This window comes from Poecilia mexicana, unplaced genomic scaffold, assembly GCF_051168715.1.
Source record: "Poecilia mexicana isolate PSO_F unplaced genomic scaffold, ASM5116871v1 scaffold_15, whole genome shotgun sequence".
NCBI classification, from domain to species: domain Eukaryota; kingdom Metazoa; phylum Chordata; class Actinopteri; order Cyprinodontiformes; family Poeciliidae; genus Poecilia; species Poecilia mexicana.
This window is the reverse complement of record NW_028263384.1, coordinates 22,714,989-22,737,485: the sequence shown is the minus strand read 5'-3', so window position 1 is coordinate 22,737,485 and position 22,497 is coordinate 22,714,989. Positions and strand designations below refer to the sequence as shown.

The 22,497-nt window shown below is 40.0% G+C and overlaps 1 protein-coding gene across 1 annotated transcript in view; it reads left to right on the top strand.

The window, feature by feature from the left end:
* The first annotated feature begins 1,671 nt into the window (after positions 1-1,671).
* vwc2 (von Willebrand factor C domain containing 2) overlaps positions 1,672-22,497 on the top strand; it is a 49,924-nt gene continuing 29,098 nt past the window's right edge. The window contains exons 1-3 of the mRNA XM_015008512.2: positions 1,672-1,983; positions 16,813-17,530; positions 20,462-20,591. Coding sequence (XP_014863998.2) covers positions 16,892-17,530; positions 20,462-20,591 — 769 coding nt within the window. The 5' untranslated portion in view covers positions 1,672-1,983; positions 16,813-16,891. The remainder of the gene's footprint in view (positions 1,984-16,812; positions 17,531-20,461; positions 20,592-22,497) is intronic.

Here is a 22,497-nt window from a genome sequence, read left to right as displayed (position 1 = left end):
TGTACCAGCACACAGCGCTGTGCGCAGCAGGAGCAGCATGGAGGAGAAGCTGCGTGCGCCGCGTCCGCATGTCCAGTCTGTCAGCGCTGAGCTTCAGACTCACATCTGGAAAGTAAAAGAGGGCGGGGCAGTAAACCCAGCTGCTGGTCATATTGGGACATGATTATAGATTATAGATAATGTAGAGTCTGGCTGCCTGTACTAATGGTACTCTGACTATAATCATCCCAGGAAATGGATGAGAACAGGCCAGATAACTTTCCCCAGCAAGTGTAAACTCACAAATCCATTTTTATTTGAGGAGACACAAGAGGAGTTAAGGAATGTTTCAAAAACAGAGCATGAAATGGGCAGAGACGGTTATGAAACGAACTCAGACAGTTTCTGTTTTCTCCTCATTCACTGCAGCCGACTCCCCAAGGATCCACACAGACTGAAAACTGCTGGAGACGGTAGGAATCGATGCTGATCACATTGGAATAGTTACTAAATTATTTTTGGAGAAAAGAAGAGTGAGGTGTTAGGAGGAGATGTCATGGAAACTGGGAACATTTCAGTGACTTTTCATCCAGTTTTGCTCATAAATCATTTGAAATAAATGTAACTAAAGGATTTTCATGTTCTGTGTGCTTCAGACAGATGAAACTAAGACTTCACTTTTCTGCAATAAACTCTCCAACCAAGAGTGAAAAGAAAAATCATCTGCAGGGATTGCACCAGGGAAGCAGTGGTCAGCAAAAACATTAAATTTAATATCACTAGTACAGTTTTTATAAGTGGATTTTCTCTCTTTGTGACACTTCTTGGCTTTACCCTAGTCTTTATAACATAAAAATCTACATTACTTAATTTGGGTCAAGTTCAACTAAAATGATGACGATATTTATGGTCGTAATAAGAAAAGGAACCAGGACTTTGTGTTTGGACCAAATAAAACGACCTGGTGTTTATATGAATTGCAGAAGATGTGTAAATATGCGTACAAACATCCAGGTGCATCAATAATGGAGAATGTAATTGAAAAGTTGATTCATTTCAGTAATTCAATTCAAAAAGTGAAACTCATATTCAGTAATAGACTCTAGGAGTGTAATTCTATTAGTTTGATGAATATGGCCTATATGGAATTTTAATCATAGGAGAAAATTGATTAATAAAACAGGGATACAAATATTCACGGCTGGGATGACAGTAAGTGTGGCTCTGACTACTTTAAACAGAAATATGTTGTATTATTTCAGACATCCTGCCCCCCATATGCATTCCAAATTAAGATTTTGAGATTAATTTTCTGAATATTTCCACTTTAAATTAGAAGGAATTAACTGAAGATTGATTCTGGTGCCTCGCTGCTCTTTTTACATCTCTTTCCGTTTTCTTCCCTTCTGTCACACTGACTTCCGTTTCTGCTTGTGGATTTATTTCCGAGCTCTCCGGCCCACCAGCTGATTCACGTCTCTGCAAGAGCCCACAATTATCACAATTATCTGCATTTCCACAGCCCCTTTTCTGCGGCCTTTTGTCAGTTTGCACCAAATTACCCTTTGACCAAGCTGCGTCACGTGACGCTGCTCTCTAATTGCGGATAATTATTCAAAGCAGTTAATCACAGCGGTGCGTGAACCGCACTAATTGACCGCCTGCTCTCGCCCTCTCTCACCTCTCTCTGCGCCACCTAGCGGCCGCCCCCCCGCTCCCCTCTATTTAATAAATTATTTCTGCGCCACACCACCGTGAGAAATAAAGTGGCAGTGCGAGCTTTGCGGGGACATCAGTGGCTGTTTGGCAGCGCGGCGCATCGCTTTGCTTCCCCTCGCTGCGGTGATTAAAGTTGAGCCGCTGACCCGTGCGCTTCCTCCCGGGGAAACTGCGCGTTTAACGAGCGTCAGTTTCCATTTCTCCACTCCAGATCATTTGTTGCTGTCCGAGAGCTGAGCTTCAGCCCGGCGCACGGACGGATCCGACTGACTTCCAGGATCACAGGTACATTTGATTCATTTGGATGCGTTATGATGGATCCCGCTGGCTTTAAATCAACTTTTAGCACTGCTTAATGTTTTTTTAATCGCAGTTTGTACTCTGATGTTGCTGTTATTTTCACTTGCTGTGGATGTTATCTTAAAAAAGGCTAAATGAGCCACAAGAGGATGTTGCACCTGTGGAGGCAGCAGCAGAGTGACTGAACTGTGTGTTATTCGCTAAATTAGGAGATTTCATCACTTCAGGATGCAGCATCCATTCTGCAAAAAAGAGCACAATGCAATAAATTCAGACTGTCCATCCAAGCAGGTGGTTGCATCATAATAAGATCTATATAGTCTGTGCTTCTGGCTTTTATTTGCATGCTGCTGTAATAACAACATTTTCTGCCTGTCCATCACTGTCAGACCTCCATCTCACTCTCTCTCCATCTCCTTCATTCATTTTCAGCCCCGGACTTTTGCTGCCAGGCGCTGTGCATGAGCAAATGTTCACCTTGCTGCACTGCTATAATCCTGAGATTATGTGACAGCTCTGGAAGGGCTGTGGGTTTTTTTTGTTGTGGGATGTTTAGGCAAACTTTCGTCCGATTTGGGTCACTCGCAACATTTCCAGTCAGAGGATAAAATTAAATTAGACAGCCCCGCAGCTTTGTGCATCCACTGGCAGATGGATGCACAAATACTCGTGGATCCTTCCTCGGTGTCCCTTTATGTTCTAATTGGGTTTCATCGTTTCACACTGTTTGTGCGCATTAAAAAATAGATTTAAATCACTCTTTATACAACCCGAAACCAGTTTTGTCGGTTCCAAACCAGCTATCTAAACATTTCACATCTAATCCGCAGTAAATTCCTTGAAATTGATGTAAAATCCCACAGTAAACAGCTTTCTGGTTGTGTTTTGCCGTGTGGATCTCATGTTGGCTCAGTGAAGTTGTAACGTGCAGTAAATGAACTGTGCGCCCTGCTGAGGGCAGGTTTGTCTCTCCGAGTTAATTCCAGCCCTGCGGAGCTGCGGTTCCCTCTGAAGGACATCCACTCAGTTCGGAGGGACAGCTGCTGGATTTTACTTTGAAAAGTTGACGGGAATCTGATTACTCTGATGAATACTTCCTGTCTGCGGAGGTTCTACCAGTCAGGCCATTCACCAATCAGACAAATCACTGTGTTGTCTAAGTGGACACAATCTTTTTGTTTCAGGTATATTAATACATGCCCTGGCCACTTTATTAGGTACACCTATCTAGTACCAGGTTGTTGCTCCTTTTATTTCTTCATTTTTTGAGGAATAAACTCCAAAAGGAGTCTGAAGCATTCCTCAGATATTTTCTTCCTTATCCACATGCAGCAGCAGCACACTGTTGCTGCAGATTTGTCAGCTTCACTGTCATCTCTTATGCCAGAGGTGGATGGAGGCTACTGGAGTATATCAGTCTTTTTTATGACATGGAAGTAGCTAAGAGGAAATCTTTGTATTCGAGGTCATAAAGGACATGATCAGGAATAATACTAAAGTATTCTGTAGTGTTGACATGTAAGGACTCAAATTGTGCCAGGAAACAAACCCAGACATTTTTTGCTTCCTCCACCAGCCTGAGGCGTTGATACAAGGCGGCATGTTTTTGTGTTGTTCATGTCAACTTTTGATCGTGCCGTCTAAATGTTGCAGCTGAACTCAAGACTCATTACAATCTGCAGTTTATTTTCTCCAACCTTTTACTTTGGTGAGTCTTTTCCTGCATAATTTCCTGTTCTTGGTTTTCTGCTGGAGTCCATCCACTAACTGGAGCTCCAGTAATGGAACCAGTTTGTCTTTTCTGCTTTGACTTTCGGCATCAACAAAGTATTTTTATACACACAACTAGGGCTGCAACTAACGATTACTTTAGTAAACAATTAATCTATCGACTTTTCTGATTATTAATCAGAATTCTGCAGGTTTTTTTGGCCTCTTATACAAATCCTTCAATTCAATATTTAAGGTAAGAAAATTAACATTTCCTTGCCTTTAATGCAACAACGTGGCATTTCTTTAGTGAATGCTCGATCATTTTCAGCAAAGGATGAAACTGCAGCTGATGTTCAAACATCAACTTTCTGCTTAATTTAACATTAGTCCAGGATAAGGCTGATCTGGTGATTATGTTTTTGGTTTTACACAATTTGAACCAGGTGAAGCTTAAAATGCCACTTGCAGAGTTCTGCACAGAACATTTTTACAGACAGAGGATTTTCTTTTTTCTTTATTAAAGACAAATATTTGTTGTATGTTGTTCTTTCAGTAAATTACTTTTTTAAAGTCTGTACTCTTCAGCTAACAATTAATTGAATACTAAATTACTTGACAGTTATTTCAATAATCTGATTAATTGCTTCAGTCGTATTATTTCAGTAAACCTGAGAATATTTGCAGTTTCCATCTGCCAATAACAACAATGCAACGTTGAAAGTCACGACTTCCTTCTCCATTCCAAAGCTCACGTCTGTCCTTAGTCTTTGCACATAGCGGTTTAAAGACCAGGTAGAAAGACTCCAAGCTGGGATTTGAACCCACAACCAGCTGCTCCACTGCAGCCACATAACTGTGCATGTGTACCTAATGAAGTGGCCGGTTAGTTTATACACAGATCAATCAACTGAAAAGTTAGAAAGGAACAAAACCACCTGAAAGCACAAAGCAAAACATAACATTTTATATTGTGATATTGTCATTTTTAATCTCGTGTGGATTAAGATTAGGAGAATAAATATGAAGCCGTTTTCTTTTCTGCACAGACTGCGTATTGGCGATAAGAAGCTTTGTGGATAAAATTTGAGACAAAGTGTTTTCACAAAAGCAAAATGTGAGTTTTTTCAGCAAGAGTCATAAGTTTGCTTCACTCTGCATGGCAGCTCCTCCGAGCCGTAGAGGTTAACTCACCGAATCTCCCTGATGACACAGGAATGATGCAGTGAGAGTTAAACTTTAATTTGCTCCTAAAAAGTGACAGGAAGACATAAAAAGTCCTGGTGGCATTATGCAGCATGCTTTTGTGTAGCTCAGCTCGTTAAAACTGGAGGCGTGTTTTGTCCCAGCATCTGTTCCAGGCACTTTTATGCTAGTTGGGCTGAATGTTTCCTACATTCACACGACTATTAAACATCTGAAAGTCTCTATTTTAGAGATTTCACTTCTGGTCTTGATGTCTATTGACATTTTAGACATTCAGTGGATTCCTATCTATTCCTTGTTCAGATTATTTTGTGAGTAAATCTTAAATATTTGAAAGAAACTGCAGTTTGGGAAGCTGAAATATGAAGGTGAATTGCTACTTGCTATTGTTTGGCTCAGGTATTCCTGGATTTTAGCTATTTGTGAACAGATGTTGTCCTTTATCTGTGTGAATACCGAAGGACAGAAATTAGTTTTAATTTTAACCATGAAATGTTGTCTGGATTCCAAGATGGAGCCTCATTGGTCCTAATCAAGTTTAGGAAGACAGAATGTGTCAAACTGAACCTTCAAGAGGAGAGGACATGAGCCGCTGCACACTGTTCAAACTGAGAGGATCCTGAATACACCTTCAGTTAGAACTGAAGTTATCCCAGCAGAACATCAGTTCCCCATAATCAGTTTTATTTATGGTGTTGGGTGTAAATGTTTTCTTCCCTAATTTTATTTACTGTTTTTGGTTGTTGTATTTTGGATAATTAAAATATCATCCAGTGAACAAACTTGCATTATTATTACTTGAAAATGGTGTCAAAACAACAACACTATTGTTTATTGTAATAATTATTGGGACAATTTATCATCCAGTACTTTGACAGATCTAACGTTCACACAGCAGGTAAACGTGACTCAAATCTGATTTACCCCAGAACAAAAAATCTAGTTTGTGCCATTTCCATGTGTGGAGCTGAAGGCGGATACGTAACTATAGCATCTATAGTCTGAAGTCACATTTTTTCCTACTTTTACGTCATTGGTCATAATTCTGCGCCAGAAGAAGTCAGACACGATAAATCTGGATTTTTAAAATGGTTGAAAATTATAATTAGGAACTGATGAAAGACGTCTGTGTCAGTGAAGCATCACATCACAATCCCAGCTCTCTCAGCTCTGACTCCACATCCAATCAGACTTCAGAAGCTGCAGCTGTTGATGCTAAAGTAAAGGCCGTTGCTGTCGCTAGTGCTGTTCTTTTTTTTACTAGCTTCCTCTGTCTGGTTATGAACTTGTGGCGATAATCTCTGCTGAATAAATTTAAAATCGATCTGTAAACGGCTCCATCAATTATCACTTCTGTAAACAATGTGTTGCTGTGTGACGTCTACTTTCTTCTTCTGCGCATGCGGGCCACTTTGGAGTCATAAAGTGTTCAGACAGAAGACTGTGGCACATTTAATTAGTAAAATAATGAAAACTGGAGCCGAGCATCAAGGCCGGCTCTGTGTGATCATAACCTACAGCCAGTGGAAACTGGGAACATCTGACCCAGGCGCCATGACACTTTATCTCTGGTCATATTTACTCAGATAATTTCACTGCTTTCTTTCCTACTCACCCACAAACAGCACAGCGATGAAGATATGATCATTGTTAACTTCACCCATGTTCAGCCTCATCTTTGCAAACCAGCCATTACTCACACAAATCCAGGAGTATTAGCCAAAACTAAAGTGTAATTAGGAATCCACAAATGGGTGGAAACATTTTATCTGGAGTGTGGAAAATTCCTGGAGATGAAAGCGTCGCCTCAGTGCATTTCGTTCCTATTTATAGCGTTATTGTGTCAGTGTAAGAGCGATCAACCTCGCTGGGAGAAACCTCCTGAGTGACATCAGAGATGAAAGCGGGAGGCAGGTCAGTGTTTACTCAGCTTGACTGCTGCCGCTTGTGTCGGCCAGGCCTTGCCACTTCGCTTTATATGAATTACTGGCCAGAGCCGAACTCAAAGCAAGATCTCAGGTTGTTTTGTCAAGACGCATCGTCCAGACTCGCTCTGCTCCGTGATAAAAATGATAACGACTTGTGAGTCACACGTCCGCCGCGTCCCGGTCAGCGTCGCTGCAAGGCTGACCTGGAAGCTAGTTCAATCCTGCACGCTTGATTAAACTCTGCCGCGGCGCTGCGGGTGGTCAGGTGGGTTCTGGTCCGCAGCCCGGGCCTTGATGGGAGACTCTGGTCTTTGACAGAGGGATTTAGAGACGCCGTGGCTCCGGCTGAAGAACGCTCAGGCCCATGTTGGGTTCATTTGGGTTCTAGAAGCGCAGACATTTAAATGTCAGTGGTAAGTGGGAACATTGTCGGTTCTCTGAGATAATAGCAGAGCGACCGACAGCTTTTAAATGTGCAATGTTAATGGGGGAGAGCAGAATAACAGAATGCATTTTTGTGTATTGGAATATAATTATGATTTTCTCCTGCTGCAAAGATGTAATTCCAGCTTTTATTGTAGCGAGCAAAAATGATGCTAATTATCCAGAGAGGTAAAACGGAGGAGTGGCTGGTGATATAAAGAGGATGACACATTCTTCATGAAAGGTCAAATTCCTTCCAGATTTTAGTTTTAATATGAGAATTGAGTATTTAGCAAACTGTTCTTATTCATGGAGGCTTGGTAAAGATGCAGATAGCTGTAAAATACATTTCTTCTTTGTTCCAAATGATTCACAGCTTCTGCACTGCAAGAACACAAAATCTTTCCAAGTATTTTTGGTCTAGTTTCTACTGTAAATACTTTAAATAAGACAAAACTAACTTACAAGTAACTTTTCAGCAAAATATAGGCACTGATACTGGAAGCATGTCTTGTTATAAGTGAAATAATCTGCCAAAGGAACTAGAACTTTTTCATCAATATTAAGGGATTATTGACTGAAATCAAACTCCTACTTTACTAAAACTTTACATGTAACATAGTTTTGTCTTATTTCTAGTATACTAAGATATTTGCACTAGAAATTAGACCAAAACTGCAAGATTTTGTGTTTTTGCAGTGTAGGAACATTTAATTAAGAATAGAATAGAAATACTTTTATTGTCCCACATTGGAGACATTTTACTGCAATCAAAGGGTAGATTCAGGCAAAGATAATAATATATATGAAACATACTGTGTGATTAAAAACATTTCAACATAAATACTCTGCAGTTATTAAGCAATCTGGTCCAAAGGAATGTCCAGTTGTGTAGGATCAAAATGTACAAAATGTGTGTATATATTAATCTGTTAGGAACATCAGACTATCTACAATAAGTGATAAAAAACAGAAATGTGCAGATAGAAGCAGAAATGTTATTTAAAATGACTAAAAACAGCTGAAGTACCAGCATGTATATAAAGACTTTATGAGTTTGTTGGGAGCAGTGACGGTTATAAAGTCTGGTTAGACTCTATGACTAATAATAGACTTATAATGATAGACTTTGTTTCCTGGAGAATAAACTGATGTGACACAGAAGGCCATTTATTTCAGCCGCTGGCCAAGAAGCTGGACGAAGACCAAGTTTATGTTGCCACTGTGATGAACGATGAGGTAAAACCTAAGAGTAGCAATACTTCGGTATATTTTACTCAAGAAATTTCTCAACTAAGAAAAAACTCTTGGACAAATAATTTGGTAAAAGTACCAAGTAACTGATCAAAGTCTCAATCATTTAATATTTAAAGTTAAATGTAGAAATGTTGGTATTTTAAATATCAAAATGAAAAAAATCATATTGATTGCAAAATAGCAATATCAGGCAAAAGTACTATTTTTCCCAAATTATTATTTTTTCAATATAAAACTTATAAAATTTTAACAAAAACTGCAGGTTTGTGTCTGTGTCTAGTTAATTTTTGGTTAAAACATGTTTGTTTTTCATCCGGTGAAGTTACTCACACTGGGATGAGAATCCAGAAATTTTACTCAAGTAAAAGTAAAAAGTACAGCGTAGTGAAAACACTCCTAAATTTACAATTTGTCTCCAAAAAGTCAATCAAGTAAATATAACTTAGTAAATGTAACCAGTTACTACTCAACTCTGAGTAAAATACATCTTAAAAACTCACTGTTGGGGGTCACCAAGTTTCCATGACAACCATTAGAGGCTAAAAATACTATTAAAAAGTATTTTATTTTCCTTCCATTACAAACATAAAAATGTGGGATTTTCTGCGACAAACACTTTTAAGCATTGGGAATAAATCACAGGATGGACGTTTGGTCAGGCACCTCATGCCCACTGAGTACGGAGGAGGATGTGTGGTGCTGTGGGCCTGTTGTTAAAATGCATGGCATCATGAATCCTTTAAAACAACGAGGCTTTTTAAATAAAAACCTGGTGGATTCTGATAGAAAACTGAAAACGGATCTTCTTTAGGTTCTTTGGCCTCCAATGTTTTGATGCATTTCTGCTCCAATGCAGAAAAATTAAATATATTTTTGTTCTTTAGACGCCTGGTAATAAAATGTTCATTTGATTCAACAAATATGCATTGAAAAGTTGCATCAGAGTTGCTCTCTGAGACTGGAGTTGGAAACCCCTGCTTTATACAGGTTGTGCAATAATAAATGGTCAGACATCCCTCTCTCTGTGTGCTGCCCTACTGACAAAATGAGGGTGGCAGTAATTACACCACCTGATATTCTGTAAAAAACCCAAAACAAACAAAAAACAAAAACCTATTCCTTAACGTTTGATTTTTGTTTCCTCTACTAACTAAAGGTTGGATTTTCCTCAATTTTTTAGAGTGATATTAAGCCACTGCTATAAAAAAAAGTATCAATTTAATTGAATGTTTTTGCACATTTAAGGAGTGAGAGTGAATGTGGTCATCAGCTTTAGGTCTTAACTCTGTGGAGGAACCGTTAAATAATTTATAGTTTAAAGTTGGAACAGAAGGAGAAAATTAATTCAACCAAGTGAAGAACACATGTTGCTTTAAGTCTAACACGATGCACATTCATAATCTCAAACAAAAGAAGAAGAACTGCATTATTTAGGGCCAGGCATTCATTTTACAGTAAGTAATGTAATAGTTCAGTTAATTAATTTGGGGAAGGTACTGAAGTGACAAAACAATCCCCATGAACTTTTGTAAGCATTTCTAGACTTGAAATATTAATTACATTATGATATATTATGTAGTTAAAGCACATCTGCAGGAACGGCACCATTTCTTCTGACTCATTTTTTCTCTGTTACGTTGCATTTTTACGGTTCCCTCTGCAGCTGAGTGACCTCAGCGCCCCTCCCCCTCCTGTTGCTCGACCTGTCAGGTCTCTGATTTGAATGGACTACATTTCCATCCTCTGGTTCAGTGGTGCAACAGACACAACATTAGGCTGTGTAATTTAAATACTCAGCCATTAATCTCTAATGGTATGATCGGATAATGTGCACTATTAGCCTGTGTTTTGTTTGCCAGGGATGTGTAGTTTGTTTGCTGGTTTATTAGGCTCGCTGCGGCTGGTTGGAGCATTATTTATTAATCAAAGATGTATTCAGAAACAACATTGGATAACAGCTTGGTGCGGCAGCAGCACAGCGATCAGGGGACAAACATTAATGCATGTAAGGACAATAAAACAATTTTTACTGCCGTATTTAAATTAGATAAACAACACAACACATTTCTGTTGCTGCTGATTTGAGTCCAAAATGTTCTGCTAGACGGCTGTTTTTACTTTGGACTTCAGAAAACCCAGCGGACCAGAACCAGCAGATGACTTGGCAACCAAACCATCACTGACTGTTTCCTGTGGAAACAGACTCCACTCTTCCACCAGACCGACTTCCAAATGAAATGCAAACTTTACTGTAATCCAAAGGGAGAAACTTGGACCATTGTTTGTTTTTTTTAATTAGAAACTGTCTGTTGGGTATGATGATGTATTAGAGCCATTGCAGATAGAAAAAAGGAGTACATTTCATAATTTCAGGAGTTTTCAACAAAAACTTGGAAATTTTAGTTTGGCAATTTGAAAGTCTATTAGAAAACATTTGGACATTTTGAGATTAATCTCATACATTTTCTAGAACAAGGTGGAAATTTCTGGGTTTGAAAAGTTACAGAAATTCTTTTAAAAAACTTGTTTTAAAAAAATGTTTAGATTAACAATAATACTGACAAATGTTGCAATTTTGATCTCCAATCAAACCAAGTCTACTGGAATATCAGGTGTGAAAACACCTTAGACGTACCCGGACTCCTCCTTCCACTAAACTTTCCTTGGATAGTAGAGGCTCTTTGTGTCTTTCCCTGCAGCTGGACGGTGTCAGGTACTTTCTGCTGGTCATCTGTCCTGCAGGTCATAACAGAACATTTCCACTATAGAAAACAGAAATAAGCCATAATCATCAAAACTGATGATTTATTCATGTGCAGGTGATTAATTCTTCTTATGCTAATTTGGAATATGTTTTAGCCTGCAGCTACATTGTTATTTGGAAGAGTTTGTACAAACAGCTGCAGCACATGTCCGCTTTGCTCTGCGTGGTTGAAAAGGTGTCTGGTGCTAATTTTCTTAGTGTTTGTTTCCCAGAGATCATTATTTAGAGTTGAAGTGTTAATAGGAGAGCTGTTTTCTCGCTCATAGCTCAGGTTTATTTATTTTTTAATCTATGAAGTGGGTCTTTAAACATGTCAGCAGTGCGAATGAACTTGACGATGTCGGTTTATGTAAACTCTGTGTGCTAACAGAGGGATAGCTTCTACATCACCTCCACTCCACAGCGGCTAGCGCCTCGTGTTGGGAACATGATTCCTCAGAAATGACTTTGTCTCTGTCACAGTTTGGAAATTCATCCACAGTATTCCCCAGACTCCATTGTGTCTCTAAGTCACATCTTTTTTCCTGTTTGTTTCCTCTCTTTCAGCGTGTCCTTGCAAGCACTGAATGTAGAGCAGCGAAGCAGAAAAAAAAGTCTTTGCAGAGCTGTAGGCCAGAGATAAATCTCTGACCTTTTATCAGATGGCTTATATGCAAGAATATAAATAAAAGAGTGTTTGAACATGAAGAATGGGTGAAAAGGATAATCTACAACCTCATCTTAATAAGATTTCACTGCATTACATTTAAATGTCTTTCTATGACACCAGCTGGACATTATTCTGAGAAGTGGAAATTAGCTAAACATTCAGTGGAGATAAGGTTTGTGTTAAAGCGGGGAGATGTCATATGGATGGAATGACTGTCGAGGGAAAAAAAAGTAATTTGCGAAGGTGGTAAAGCATATTGTTCTGCATTTATGCAAATATTTGTTGTGCTTCATTTTCTTTTCCTCATTGCCAACAAACGACACTTGGAGTCTGGAGCCACTGGTCTGTGCAGGAAGTGTGAATTGGTTGCAGTTCAAAGTGAAATTGCATGATTTAAAGGCTGTCTGCTTCAGCTGTCAGTTCTCAAAGAGCAAACGCGAACAAGTAAACAGCAGAGAAAAAATCTGCATAATTAATAACCATATTAGTCGCATTTCTGTCACCTCCCCAAACTGCACAAACAACCAATAGGTGTAATTTCTCACAGACTCAAAGAAATGAAAGAAACTGCCAATCATCTGTTTATTTATAATTTTTTCTCAGTTTGATACTTATATGCTTCATAAAAAATGCATGTCTGCCTATATTTTGAGCTAAATAGTTTCCATCTCTATCTGCTGAGAAAAATGTGAAGACTGGTGAAGTACAGAGAAAAAAATGTGTCGGTTAGGACACCCACACTTGACCCATTTTTTCCATAATTACTTCAGTTTAGAATAATAATTAAATGTCCTTGCTTTGCAAAAATATTCTAAGGTTCAAGGTAAATACTCTCTATTGGGCTCAGGGCTGTTTGGAGGATTGGAAAAGTGCTAAAAGATGAAGGTAGATGAATGAAGCTACTACACAAACATCGTTTAAGAATCCTCCAACCTTATCGGTACCCCCCAAAATTTAAAAAAATAATCTTTAGTTGAACATAATTTGTAAATGTTTTGATTTATTTGGAGGGAATCCAGTTCACAGAAACAATTATTTACCAAATCTGTGGCCACAATTTTTAGCTCGCCTGAAAATTCCTGTAAATTAAATGGAACTGAAGCATATTTTTGTTCATTTATGCCTTAGTTTAGTTGATCAGATTGTATAGAAGTTATTAATCATTAATCTGCTATTCCTTGTGTTTTCCCGTCTACAGGTAACTCTTAGTAAATTTGATTATTTTTGAAAATTTAATTTGGATTCAATAAGTGAAACACATTTAAAGACTCAGACTGATATTTTACAGTAAATGACAAAACATTATATTTTGACTAATGCCATCATCAAAATCATCAAGCAAATATTCATCAAATATGTTGATTATTGCTCTAAACAGGAGGCTTTTAGCCTTGATTTAAAGGAACTCAGGGTTTCAGCAGTTTTACAGTTTTCTGAAAGTTTGTTCCAGATTAGTATCAGTAGATTAATATTAGTATCACATCAGTACAATATATTCACTTTTTCTTTCTCTCATCAAACACATACCTGGAGTGTTGCTTCAATTCTTTCATGCATGTTTGAGAAATCGTTTAATCTCCATGGCAACCATTCAGCTGTTCAAAATGCGACTTAGCTCCTCCCACTCATCTCCTTCAGACTAGCCAGCAGCAATTAGCAAACACCTGTTAGAGTTAGCATCAGCTGAGCTCATTTTAGGAGCTGCTTCTCAGAGAAATGCTGGTTAAAAAAAAATCACAGCTTCCTGTGAAGTGATGACTTCCTGAAGGTTTCAGAAAGAGCAGGAAGGCATTCTTATAACAACTGATGTTAATATGGTTTCTTGATTGTGGTATAAATTGGCACTGTGTGCCTGAAAAGCACACAACACTTCCCCTTTAAGTTATAAGTAAGATTTTTGAACTCTTTGTGGGACAGGCATGGCAGCAGAAATGGGTACAGAATTAACGTCCAGAGAGTAACAGTCTGGATCTGAAATCTCTTCTTTTGTGGTCTTGGCTGACCACATTTGTATCCAGCACACATTTCGGATCAACAAGTCATTTTTATTGAGTGCTTGGCTTATTTGCCAAGTGTGCTATTTCATATTTTATGTCCAATTTGGATTTTTAAAGCGCATTACCCCGACTCGTTACTCAGCCAGCCATGACACCAACATTCACTCGGGGGACATTTTGACATGAATCTGTGACACAACAAGCTGCTGTAAACAGTCTGCTTCATCGTTAGACACAGGCAGTGAGGAAACCAGTCCTCTATAAGCAGCATCGTGTTGCCCAGGCCAGTTTGCTTCATGTTGCCAAACACCCCGAGGGCCACACAGAGCGCGGCGGCGGCGGCCATGGCGGCGGCATTAGAGTGACAGCTCATAACAGCTGTTAGGGTGGAGAGGTGAGGCTGAGAAAAGACAAATGAGGTCCTTTTACTAATGAGGCCAGGGCTCATCGCTCCCCGTCTCTGTCAGCTGCAGCAGCGTTATCGGTATGCACCTCGCTCTGCTTCCTCCTCGTTTGTCGCCGCCGCCTGCAAGGATTCCGCCTCAAACACGGCAATTCAGAGGGAGAAACGCTCCTCAAACACCGCCGGTGTGATAGCGGTGCCATCGTTTGTCCCGCAGAATGAAGCTGAATTCATGAATATCAAAAGGCGTCACCTAAAACATGCGGCGGGAATCTGGTTTGCTTTCACTCAAACTGAATCCGTGTTCCATCTGGTTTGCTTTGTTTCTTTCCACATAGCTAAACCTGCCTTGAAAAGTATTCACACCTCTAGGAAATTCCCATTTTAAGTTGCAAAGATAAAACTTAAACATATTTCATAGGATTTTCTGTGTTGAACACTAAGAGACGTGTAATGATGAAGTGGAGGGAAAATGATTCCTGATTTTGAACAAATAGAAATCCTCTGAGTAATTACTTTTCAGAAGCGTCTTTCTCTGAAATCACAGCTGCGAGTCTTTGGGATTTCTCCACCAGTTTTCACATGCAGATTGAAATTCCTGCACATTCTTCTTGTTCAGGCAGATTAAATAGAGAGCATCTGTGAGCTGGGATTTCAAATCACATATTCTCCATTAGATTTAGGCTTTTGACTTTGACTAGGTCACTTTTAACACATGAATATGCTTTAATATAAACCAGCCCACTGAAGTTCTGGTGGGATATTTTGGGTTATTTTTCTGGTGAATATTCTCCCAAGTCTCAATTATTAGGTATTTTTACAGCATCAGCCTTTATTTTGCTAAACTGCCATGTTTCACCACAGGTTAGGTAGGCCAAAAATTCAGCTCAGGACTTATTTGACCAGATAATCTCCTTCCAAATGTTTGTAGGTTAAAGCAAACTTCAATCCTGACTTCTTTCTTTTACTTAACTTTTGCTTTCTTCTTGCTGCTTTTCCATAAAGGCCAAATTTGTGCAGTTAACCTCTAGTAGATTCTTCTACCAAGGTGTTGATCTCTGCAGCTCCTCCAGAGTTATCATGGGTACCACTGCTGAGTTTGTTAGCAAATTACTTACATTTTTTTATTTAAAAAATTCACAAATGATGGATTGAGCATACCAGTATCCAATATTGATATTGAAATCGCTGCGAAGTTAGCCAAAAAGCAAGTACGGGATTTTATCAGCCTGCATTTAAAATCTCAGATAAAAGCACAACGACTGAAGTTTTTCTCATCACAGTCGTTCTCTGTTTGAGTAATATTACTTGATCAATTCTTTTCACATTTGACACAATAAAAGAAATGATTAATTGACTTTATCCCTTACTTCTGAAAGTCGTGGGTTGCACTTTATTTATAGGTATCAGAGTACAGGGGGCTGATTATATGTATAATTTTCTTTTCACTTCACAGTTACTCTGTAATTTCACAATGAAAAATGTAGCACTCTGTTGTTATAATTAAAAGCTGGAATAAAAGGGAGTACGGACATTTTTGTCAGAAACTTTATGCACCCATTTATGAGCAGCTGCCCTCTTTTAATAACTTGTCATAAATAAGCTTTGACACAACTTTCCAGTTAGTACTTGGGTCTGTCAGTGCTAAATAATCAAAAAAATTTCTGCAAAGTAAGTTGTGTCAAACTGACTGCAGCCCATTAAAAGGAGCTCAGCGATCACACCAAACATTGGGTGTGAGGGAAATGAATGAAAGTAGGCCACCAGACACAGCGACGCATCATAGGAGGCATTTGAATTTCAAGACGATGCAGTAAATCAAGTTAAGTAGGAGACAAAAACAAAAACATCGGCCGATGCTTTTTAAAAATGTGCAGCCTCTGCAGCTGATCCGAGGGCTTTTAGCCGGCGTACGTCAACTCCTGAGTGCTGAAAGGGTCTCAAAGTGACATTTTGTTGGCTTTCTTGCAAAAAAATAAAAGAGATGGAGCAGATTGGCTTTTACTTTTAAACTTACATTGCTACTCTCATATCTCTGAAATCTGTTGTAAAGTTATCTTTCCAAGATGGCATTATGTCCCATTTTCAAATCAATCTCTCTTTATGTACTGTTGGCTGCGATTCATTGAAAAGAAACAGACATTGATCCCGGCTCTCTGCTCCATGAGGTCCTTAGCAGGGTGACATTCAGTTCCCTCATTGGCCATTTTCCCCTAACTCTAACACCGCAGAGACTGATTGATGTAACCAAGCATTAACCGATAATGCTTGGTTACAGTACCAAGCATTATCGATTTCCTAACGCGTCTTTGTGTCTACTTCTTTTCCTGATGATCCAATTCACTGATGCTACATGCTTGCCTCACACTCAGTGGTGGTTTGCTTGTGGGAACGAGACTCAGACGTAAATCAGAGCCGATATGATAAAAGTGACAAAGTGCTGAACACGTAACCCCAGTTTGATTTTCTTTTTCCAGATGGACTGGCTCGCACCTGCGATGTGAACTGTGTTATGTGAGCCAAGGTGTTTTCCCACCTTGCCGGTGGTGGGAAGAGATGCTGCACTCCGTTACCATGGCAGCGGAAGTTCTCCTTCTTCTGGGGTTCCTGATGAGCAGCGCCCTGTGCAATCCCATAGCGACGCTGCCGGTGAGCCGGGATCGTCTGGAGAATGTGCTGACCCAGTCCCGGCAGGACGAACAGCAGGACAAGCAGAGTCCAGAGGAGCCGCTGGAGTACGCCGCTCAGGAAACCAACGCCTTCGGCCCCAACAGGACTGCCCCGGACCTCACCGGGCCCAGCTTTAGCTCCCTGTCAGGCGGACTGAAAGGTGGCGAATCTGAGCAGCAGTGGAGTGAACAGGACAGTCTAAACCAAATAGACGAGGGCCCCACCAGCGACGTGGCCCTCTCCCTGGATGCCATCGACGAGTACGCCTACCCGGACTACAGAGGGAAAGGCTGCATGGACGAGAGCGGCTTCGTGTTTGCCATCGGCGACCAGTTCACCCCGGGCCCCTCGACGTGTCCTTGCCTCTGCACGGACGAGGGCCCTCTGTGCACCAAGCCCGAATGTCCCAAGGTCCACCCTCGCTGCATCAAAGTGGACACCAGCCAGTGCTGCCCTCTGTGCAAGGAGAAAAAAAACTACTGCGAGTTTCGGGGCAAGGTCTACGCCTCTCTAGAAGAGTTTAAGGTGAGCCCGTTTTACCACTTTCAGTCCTTGATGACATGCTCCGACCTGAAAGAATTGCTGACCAACACTCCACGCTATCAATGGAGTTTATTACCGCCGCTACACAGAAACAAGTAACCTTGCCTTGCAGCATACAAGTGAGCACGCAGGCACATTTATAATGGCAAAGGTCAGCACTTGTGTAGCAGAATGTTACCAGAGGCTGAGTTTTAGCCGTGCAGCTTCAGCAGAGTGCCTCCATATTCAGTCGATACAAAGAGTTACAGCTCCAGTAATGTTCCAACTCTGCAGGGCATGCTCATACATGTGGGCGTTTGGGAGAGACACATCACTGAGGTCTTTACTCTTTTATCTGCTGTCACGTCTTCATAAAGAGACTTGACTCAGGATTGCACCACCATCTCAGTGTTATGTCTCTTATGAGGCAATAAATTGAACCCTAATGCCTCTTTTTATGTATGTAGTGTCTCCACAGATGGTTGAGCCTAATGTGGAGTATCTTCTTCTAAGTCTTCCCCGCTGTTATACGTCAGGCTTTGGGCCGTTTGTAGGGCAGGAGCTTTGAACCGGAGCAACAGGCTGGTTTTTTTATGCTTGATTGCTACATTCTGGGGCATCGTGCTAAGTGCTACCTCACTCCATTTTTCACAGTGGAGTGCCATGCGGAGGCACAAGCTTCAGCAATCTGCAGAACGAGCATCAGCTCTCTTGTTAGGACTAGAGGTGTATGACTTCATATAAGCAGCTGCAAAATGAAACCTGTGCTTGCACGCTCTGAATGTAAATCAAACTCTACGCTCCCCAGCCTTTGTTCCACCTTTTCCTCCTTTATTTTCAGACACACAGAAACACTCGGAAAGACAACCCAGACTCACGCGCTGAGGAAATTGGAAGCATCTTTCTATTGTTTCCCAGTTCCTATTGATTTCTCCTTATCTTCTGATTGAATAGGGTAGTTCAATTCTCGGCTCTGCCCTTTCGAAAATGAGGCTCTCATTGGCAATAAAATTGAGAGAACTGAGACTTCCCCATAGATGTGGCTTTCTGACACTGAATACATACTCCGCTAAACAATCAAGGCAGTCTTATTGAGCTTTGTGTGTGTGTATCTGTGTGTGTGTGTATCTCTGTGTGTGTGTGTAAGGTGCATAGCTATGCAGAAATGTTCAAACCCCTTGAAATTTTACATATTCTATTGTGCTGCAGCCACAAGCTTAAAAGTATTTAGCAGGGATTGTATGTGCTATATATTAGGGCTGTCAATATTAATGCGTTAATGCATTCACCTGCGATTAATCTAAATAGTTTAACACATTAATATTTCATAATGCAGATTAGTTGCATTGCATGCTTTTATCTAAGAACCTCTTATTGTCTGTGTCACAAAAGTGAGTGAAAAGATGAGAGACGAGCGTCAGTCTGGTTTTTAAAAAATCACCCAGATGTTTGGATAAACCAAGGAACTTATTTTAGCGGTGAATTAACATTCACAGCCAGTTTATAGTTTTAAAATTATGTTTGAAACAAAATTACTTTTAAAAAAAATCTTCTTGAATATTAAAACCTGGAAAAGTGAGAAGTTTGGTTTGAGACAAAATGTTTTCTTTAACATTTATTTAAAAAATGCATTTTTACAATTCAAGCTTACAAAGATAAGCATAGTGATTAATGCTGATTAATCACAGCAAAAGAGTGTGATTAATCTGATTAAGTTTTTAATGGGTTGAGAGCTCAACTATATGCAGCTCTGGAAAAAATGAAGAGCCAACGGCACCGAAAAGCTCCTGGTTATTCCAACAAAATACTGATTTCTAAACTCTTCCCGAGTTAAAACATTAGTATTGTTGTTTCTAAATGAATATGAACTTCTTTGCTTTGTATTATTTCAGGTCTGATAGCATCTCTTTTCTTATTCTGACCATTTCTCATTTTCTGCATATAAATACTAAATCTTTGTTTGTTTTTTCAGAGACATGTTGTAAGTAGTTCATAGAATAAAAGAACAATCTTCATTTTACTCAAACGTATACTTATGAAGAGTAAAATCAAAGAAACTGATCATTTTTTTCCAGAGCTGTGTATTTAAATTAGAAGTCTGATAAAGTTGTTTTTGTATTGAGTTCCCTTTAATCTGATCCCTCTGAAAACCTCCAGTTCAACTAATTACCTCCACACGTCCCAGAATAAGCAAACAAACAGCATCATTAAGACCAAGGATCCCAGCAGAAAGGTCACAGAGAAAGTTGTGGAGAAGTTTAAAGCAGAGTTAGCTTTTACAACAACCTTTGAACGTCTCACAGAGCTCTGTTCAGTTGGTCCATCTGAAGAGCAGATGGACCAACTGCAAAACTGCCGAGACATAAACGTCCGTCTGAGCTGACCGGCTGGACGAGGAGAGCCTGCAGGTCTTTATAAGCCTCCATATACGTTCATGCTAGCTGCTTAACCCTCAGAGACAAACACACAGTCGTGTTCTTACTATTTTTAGCTCTGCTGAACAACAGCGTTAACTCAGAGATGTACAGTTTTTACTACGGAGTCAGAGATGGACATAATGCGCCGTTTGCAACTCAGACAGGGAGAGAAAAGCAGGATTTCAAACAGGTTCATCAGTTCAGTGTTTGTGTCCTTGAGAGAGGAGAAAATCAGCTGATCTCTCCTCACTGTATGTCTTTAAAACATGTTTATTATCTCACTTATATCAAGACAGTTTTCTTTTGATATAAATTATATAATCAACCAGGGTACTAGTACTTTTATTTTAATATTAAGAAATTATAGACTTAAGACAAGCTCATATATCTTGCATGAAGGTTACTGGCCATTAATTTCATCTTATTTTAAGCTGAGATATCTGTACTGGAAACTAGACCAGAAGCGTTTGATTTAGTGTTTTTTTGTTGATGGGCCGACCTGATCCCTGTCCTTCAGGTGTCTCCGTGTGAGAAGTGCCGGTGTGAGCCCAGTGGAGAGGTTCTGTGCTCGGTGTCCGCCTGTCCTCAGACTGAGTGTGTGAACCCGGAGTACGAGCCCGACCAGTGCTGTCCCATCTGCAAGAGCGGTGAGTGACGGTTCCCCAGCAGAAGCTGCTCCGGGTGGAGCATCAAATGTTTCTCTGCTTCACTTCAGCTGAAGTAATGAGGGCTTTGTAGCCCGGCGTTCATTCTGCTGACACAGAAACACAGCGTGCTGCACTGCAGTCTGCAACATCTTAGCATATCAGGTTTACTCTCCTGAATCCTGACTGATCTTTACCTAACGAGGCGAAATAAATCATGCAGGTGTCACTTTTACTCTTCCTTTAATATCTGGATTTAGACGTCTGAACGCATCTCATCATGAGATTATTTGGTATGTTTGTGTCCTGTTGTTGTTGTTCCTTTATGATCTCAGAGATCCTCGGCCTCCATGAGAAGGAGGATTTCTGCATCTCAGAGTCGATTAACTGAAATTGTTTCAGATGATTCCCGACAGCTTGTCCTAGATTATGTCCCCTTGTTTTCTTGGTGTGAGTGTAATGCAACATGGCAATGTCAGCAACACTGCTTCCTTCAGCAAAAAGAATGATGACTTGCGATATGTATCTCTGACTTAGAACCTTAAAGGGGCGCGGACTGTTTGATATCAACAAGAGCAAACAATATGCATGAGGAGTAAAAAAAGAAAAACGCTCCTGATGCTCGGAGGAAAGGGCTTTGTTTGGCTAATGCGGGTTTTTTTAGGTTGCTTGTTGAATTTTATTTGTACAGATTAAAGGATGAACTCTTGAGGATGTGAATTACTGGCTGTTTGTTTCAAGCCTGTCAGAAGATGCATACAGTAAATATGTCAGTAAAAATAAGTGGATTAAATAATCAAAACGCTCATTAAATGTCTTATTCGACACGTGACTCCCATCTGTTCGGTTTGATGTAACTACACCCAAAATATCACATTAAGATGATTTATTTTAAACTCAGGACACATTTGCATACTGAATGCTCATCATTAGGTATTAATCAGACGGCGTCCTACATTAAATTAAAGGCTGCATCAAAACCTAAAAAATATTGGACGTCATGGTGCATTATGCACTCTATTAATATGTGCTTGCTGTAATCTCAGGGATTTGATATTGGTCCCTTTTCCTCTATTTTTGCTGTACACTGACTTTTTACATATGCACATATTGATCACGCTGAGGGAGCTTTGCACAGTTTGGCCCGCGCTCCATCGTTCCTGCTGTGCAATGCCCGGTGGATTTGCAGGGGTCGTGTTTGAAGACTCATCAGTCTCGCGGGCGCTTGGGGAAACGGTGCAGCGTTGTGCATTTGTTTTCCAAAATATCCCCTCCCAAATCCACGGGCGCAATCACCCGACAAGGATTTTCAGACAGCGTCCGATGTTCTTAGCATAAAATTACCACAGTTTAGCATAAGCAGAGCTCCCCTTGTCAAAGACGGCAGGTTACCTGACCACGACTAACGCCGCCAAGCATTTAATCCCGGATTCTGGGGTTGAAAGATTTCTGTTCTGACAAGAGGAGCTTTCTAAGTTTATCTCCCTGATTACATCATCCAGCTTTTTCTGTCTGGGGTTGTGAAATTTCCCATCAAATCTCAAAATCTCTATTGTACATGGAGATTAATTCATAATCTGTTAATTTTTACCAGTCAGGTAAGAGTGAACAGGGTTGTGAAAGGGAGAGATGTTGGTTGCAGCAGTTTTAAACTATGTTAAATTATGCCAGTGTTCAGAAAGCAATCAGTCTCGTTATCTATTACCAATCAATATGGAGGATGAATTATTTACTCTCCCATGGAGTGATCTCTATCACACATTAAAGCTGCTGTCAAGCAGCTTCCTCAGGTCTGCTGTGTTACAAAACAAGCCTGACACTAAACATAGATAGATCAAGAACATCAAGTCCTGTTGGAGCATTTATGTTGCTTTTTATGCAATAATCTGATCAATATTGCATTTCAATT